The sequence below is a fragment of the Cyprinodon variegatus genome, unplaced genomic scaffold, assembly GCF_000732505.1.
Source record: "Cyprinodon variegatus isolate N-32 unplaced genomic scaffold, C_variegatus-1.0 Scaffold169, whole genome shotgun sequence".
In the NCBI taxonomy this organism is placed as follows: domain Eukaryota; kingdom Metazoa; phylum Chordata; class Actinopteri; order Cyprinodontiformes; family Cyprinodontidae; genus Cyprinodon; species Cyprinodon variegatus.
The window spans coordinates 685,984-691,399 of NW_015150622.1; the positions used below are offsets into that span (position 1 = coordinate 685,984).

At 38.2% G+C, this 5,416-nt stretch overlaps 1 protein-coding gene across 6 annotated transcripts in view; it reads left to right on the forward strand.

The window, feature by feature from the left end:
- Nucleotides 1–5,416, forward strand: part of LOC107086970 (VPS10 domain-containing receptor SorCS1-like) — a 308,080-nt gene that overhangs the window by 297,320 nt on the left and 5,344 nt on the right. For 2 of the 6 annotated variants that reach the window (XM_015378284.1, XM_015378285.1), the window contains exons 24-26: nucleotides 2,874–2,973; nucleotides 3,381–3,486; nucleotides 4,032–4,189. In XM_015378284.1, the coding sequence (XP_015233770.1) occupies nucleotides 2,874–2,973; nucleotides 3,381–3,486; nucleotides 4,032–4,189 (364 nt within the window). Of the gene's footprint in view, nucleotides 1–2,873; nucleotides 2,974–3,145; nucleotides 3,231–3,380; nucleotides 3,487–4,031; nucleotides 4,190–4,320; nucleotides 4,378–5,416 lie in introns of those variants that run through there. The other 4 variants (XR_001481330.1, XM_015378286.1, XR_001481329.1 and 1 more) reach the window with 4 other exon arrangements.

Here is a 5,416-nt window from a genome sequence, read left to right on the forward strand (position 1 = left end):
GTGCTAATGCTTGCATTTAAAGCTACTGCAACTCGCCAGCAACTACCAACTTAAATCTAGTGTTGAAATTTAAAACATAATTTTACTGAATTGAAAAGCTGTTTATTGGTTTTCAGTTTGCCAACAACATTAAACAGATGTGGGAAATGTTCTCCAATCATCAACTGTATTATTATGAAAATTAGGTTTCAGGAAAGAAGGCAGAGGATGTGTGTTTAACTTAAACTGTTAAAAATTCAGCCATTTATTAGATGCTGAAATGAACATTTTCAGCTTTAGTAATAGATGTATTTTCCTTTCAGTTTGGGACGACTTTGGATCCTTTATTGCTGCAAGCAAAGAATGCATTTTGAAAATGGAAATTTGAAAAAAGTGCAATCCAAAGAGAAACTCAAAAAAAAAAAAAAATTTTTGAGAGTAACTTTGCTTTTTTTCTCCGATTTTATTTTTTCTGATGTTTAGCCTACATTTTTATTCACACTACTTTCTTCTATTTTATTAATATTTTTTGTTTTTTTTTCTATTCTATTTCTATTATATTTATCAGATAGATTTTTATAAATTAAATCATTTTTGAAGTGCCTTTTACAGATCAAATTCCCTTCACTTCTGAGGCAGCTTTCCTCTTCAGTGAGGAGAGAAGATGCATTTCTATTGGTCTAAATGGACGTTAGCAACATTTCTATTGGTTAAGAGCAAGGGTATGTATTGAACTAAAAGTGAAGAGAAAGAGATTTGTGAAATTAAATTAGATAAGAATACAGTATGAAAAGAAAACATATAAGGAAAAAGGAGCATAAACATTTTTAATGATAGATGAACATGGATAATATATAGAATACTAAAATGTTTGTTTAAAAAAAACTTTTCACTTTCTTAGTTTCAGTGAACACACAATAAGCAAACTCAAGTATACAAATTTGTATATAGAGTGCTATCCATACAAAGCTGAGGTTCATAAACCACTGCTCCTCCCCTTGGATAGGGAAGGATCTGCAGTAATTCCCAACTAGATGGACAGTTAGGATGCAGTTCTTTAGAGCAGACCCAATAGTTTCAGCAGTTCAGTGATTAAAGCTGATTTATTTCACTCAACCATGACACAGCACGACGAGCAACCAATATTCACCTGTAATGAGTGAAGCAAATTAATACCACATATGACAGAAGAAAAGAAATGATGAGAACCAGGTGGAGATAATAATGATTAGGGGAACAGAAGCATAGAACCAAACAGAAAGAATGATCAAATTAGAACATTAAAGATATAACAGAAATGCTCAAAAACAGGAATCCAAGTAAAGAAACAGAAACACCCCCCAAAAGCATGACAGACTGAGAGTGTTTTTCCAGTAGAGGGCGTTTTCTTTTGCATTATATCAGACGGTGGTCCCAGTTTAAAGGAAAGCAGCTTTTATCCATCCTGTTTGGATCTACAGTATACCAATAACAGACATCTGCTTCAGACCGTTGCAAGGACACATTATCTAAGGTTAAAAACAATATACTGGACTTTGTTTCAAAGTTTCAAGGTGTTTCGCTTCCCATTTTTGTACGGACATGCAAAAGCAGCAAAAACACAAGGGAAGCACAAAGAACAGAAACACATCCAAGATGCTCTTCAAACCTGAGAATACCCTAACAGGGCGTTTGTCAAATGAGCAAAGAAATCCAAAAGACACGCAGCAGAACATAACGGTGAGAAAATTAAATGCAAAAACATCCAATATGTTGCTGGAGTAAATAATTTAAAAAAAAGAAGAGCCACAGAGAAAAATAAAATGTCAAACTTAGCCCACTGGTGAGTTGTTCTATTTTTAGAAGACTCTGAGGGAACCCATTGTGGTCTTGAGGGCCCTATTGGTGACCTGATTTAAACCCTTACTCCTCTTTCAACGGTTTGTCTGACCTGTTGGCCCTTAATGATGTGGTTTATTCTCTTTGCATGCTCTAGATTCTAGAGCATGCATCCAGCCTCAGAGGTTCTAGAGTCTAGAACCTCTGAGGCTGGAACAGAACGGCTGCATCTACAGCAAATCCAACAGAGATGGACTCTCTTTACTTCTAAGATGTCTGAGATAGTAATTACACTGCAAAAACGATCTAGAAATAAGTAAAAAATTTCTTAAATTAAGTGTATTCACCCTTAATTTGAGTAGGTAAATGAGCTAGTTTGCCAATGGAATGAGTAATTTCACTCTTAAAATAAGATAATTAGATAATATGCACTTGAAATAAGACAAAGCAATTGTTTTTTTCTTATTTTAAATGTAAATTGTCTTGTTCCATTGGCAAAGTGTCTCACTTATCTCCTCAATTCAAGACAAAATTCACTCAATTTAAGCAAAAATAACTCATACAGATTTCCATTTTTTTGCAGTGTACAAGACATTTTCACTGCAAATAAATGTATCAGTAATGTAAAACTTCCACTTTGCCTTTGGGTTATACTTTAAAAACTACAATGAATTTGTGTTTAAGGAAAACGTTACAGCCTGCTCAGTGTTACAGGTTCGATTCCCGGCCCTCTCTCCAGGTACTCCTGCTTCCTCCCACAGTCCAAAAACATGACTGTTTAGTTTAATTTGCTTCTCTAAATTCTCTTTAGGTGTGATTGTGTATGTGAATGGTTGTTTGTCCTGTTTGTCTCTGTGTTGCCCTGCGATGGACTGGTAACCTGTCCAGGGTGGACCCCCCCTCTCGCCCGTAGACAGCTGGAGATAAGCACCAGTACCCCTCGTGACCTCAGCAGGGATAAGCATGATGAAAAATGGATGGATGGAAAACTATAATTTTCTTGAATGTTTTCCAGATCCAATTTTGTCCAAAATAATGAAGTTTTTTGTGCGTTCTTTCCCTCTCTGTCTCTGCAGCTCTCAGAGCTTCTGCTGAATGCCTTAAACCAAAACCTGGTCCAGTTCACGTTGCGGCCGGGAGTCCAGGTCACCGTGTACGCTGCTCACCTGTCGGCAGGTACAGCCGTCCGCTTTCTCAGGAAGTACCTTCAGCACAAACATAAAGCATGCAGCCTTTAGAAACCCTGCAGGCTCAGTGGATAGTCAGGTTTATTTTCATATTTGTTACTGCCCCACCCCCTCTCGACTAATAACTCCACCCCTGTGTCTGATTGGCTCCCACCATGTAGCTACACAGAGACAATCAGAGACGTATGTGTGCCTCTTCCTTTTGGGGATGCTGCTACTGTCCTAAAGGGGCTTTTAAGCTAAAGAGTAAGAGAAGTCCATATATTAAACAGATTCATCACATGGGTCTCATTTCTGCTCACCGCTCATTGCATGAATCAGCAGGCTGTAAATACAGGCTGTCTAACTTCGTTGTGTCGTAAATTCCCCGCGCCGATTGTCTCCCTGTCTCTGCAGCGCCCCTGGTGGACACCAGCGAGAACCACAGTGGCTCCGCCATGCTAATGCTGCTCTCTGTAGTGGTTGCGGGTTTAGCTGTGTTTGTCATCTACAAGTTTAAAAGGTAAAGTTTTCCTGAAATTCCAAAAACAGACGACTAGTCGGCGTCTCTGACAGCCTGCAAAACAAAAGGCTGATATATGGCTGTCAAAAAAATATGAAAAAATGTGTTTCCATTCCCACATCTGAGGGATCTGGCAGACTCTTATCAGGTCATCCCCTCACCGAAAGAAATGTCAGTCAGCCTTCAGCTGCTATCAATATTAAGGCCTTTAAATAGAGGCAGCTGACCTTTCTGAAATGTTAAATCGTGTTTCCTTGCCGAGTTGTAGTTGCGAGGGAAAATCATGTGAAGGGTCACGAGGATTTATAGACTCGCTAAGGCGGAATGAAAAATTCATTAGCCTGAACAGCTCTGTCTTTTTATTTCTGTTGATTTACATCTAAATGCTGATTGACAGGGAGAAAAGATTCAGATAAAGGTTGATAAAAGTAATCTGATCAATCAGCTTCTCTCCTGGAGCTCCTCTGCTTTGATTTCTTTATTTTTTTCTCGTAGTTCAGGCTCCTCTCTGTATCCATTTGCCTCACTGTAAATCTTTCCTCAAGGAAGATCCCAGGCCTCAACGTCTATGCGCAGATGCAGAACGACAAAGAACCAGAAATGATGAGTCCAGCCAATCCCTCGGAGGCCACGCCCAGCTCACAGCAGGATTTGGTGCCTTCTCTGGAGATTCTGGACACCGAGTTTAACTCGCGGCCCATCGGTGAGAAACCGCTCCCCCTATCTGTGCCTCCCGCCACATTTCATCCCCCTCCCTGCTTTATTGTTTCACATCATTCTGTCGTTTCATTGTCGTTTCATCTCACTCATCTTTTGCTTTCTGTTGTTCCCCAGTGAAGTGGTCCAGACTGCAGGAGAACTAAACATAAAAAGTACAGTGGGCTCTCTGTGGTACGGTTAACTCGCTGTCCCTTCTTTGCTAATCTATTATCGGAGTCAATTTTGATAGAACAACAAGGAAAAAGACCTCAGTTTTCCATCATCATCATTGTAAACAGTTCAAAACTACAAGATTGGGTTAAAGGGGGCAAGGGCAGAGTAAAAAATACATAATGTTATTTATTGCAAAAGTATTAAAAGCCAAATTCACATTTTCTCCTAGCACAATCCCCTCTAAAACCTTTGTGGAACAAACATGCTTCAACTTATTCAGTCCAAATTAGCTAAAATTAATAGTCAAGATGCAGATCTATAAAGTCTGAAGGTTCATCCAGAGTTTCAAATGGGGTTTCATGGTGTTTTGCAATGTTTATTTTGAAAAAAAAAAAATGGGCGAGGCTAAATATATTTAACTTTTTCCTTGTTTATTAATCATATATTTTGACATTTAAAATGGTGGTTCCACCTGAAAAATATTTCCCTTTGCCTTTCTATCATAAAATTACAAACAATTGTATTTCCAATTTATAATTTGGGAGCTGTACTGGCTTTATTTCACATGTCATTACAGGCAGAATTTGCTCCTAAGACCCTCAGGGCTTAATGAGTTAATTGTTCTAGAATGTTTTGGGGATTATAACGATCGGTTCAGGTCCTGTCTTACAGCAGGGTTCCCGCGGGACCTTAAAAAGTCTTAAAAAGGCATTGAATTCTTCAAAATAAAATTAAGGCCTTAATTGGTATTAAAATGTCTTAAATCAGTCTTTCGTAGGTCTTAATTTTTAAAACATCATAAATAGGTTTATTTTTATTATGATTTATTTGTGTCATCTAAATAAAACATTAAAATTGACCTTTTTTTTGTATTTAAAAATAATAATGGCCTGCCATCACTGGTTTTGTCCCGATAGCGGAACCAATAAAAGCGTTGTTGCAGCCGGGACATTTGGGGGGTTTCCACCATTAATTTTTGTCTGGAAAATATGAGCAAGTGTAAATGTAACAAAAATTGTCTCCAGCCCAGAGTTTTCTCCATGGCTTAAACCAGGGA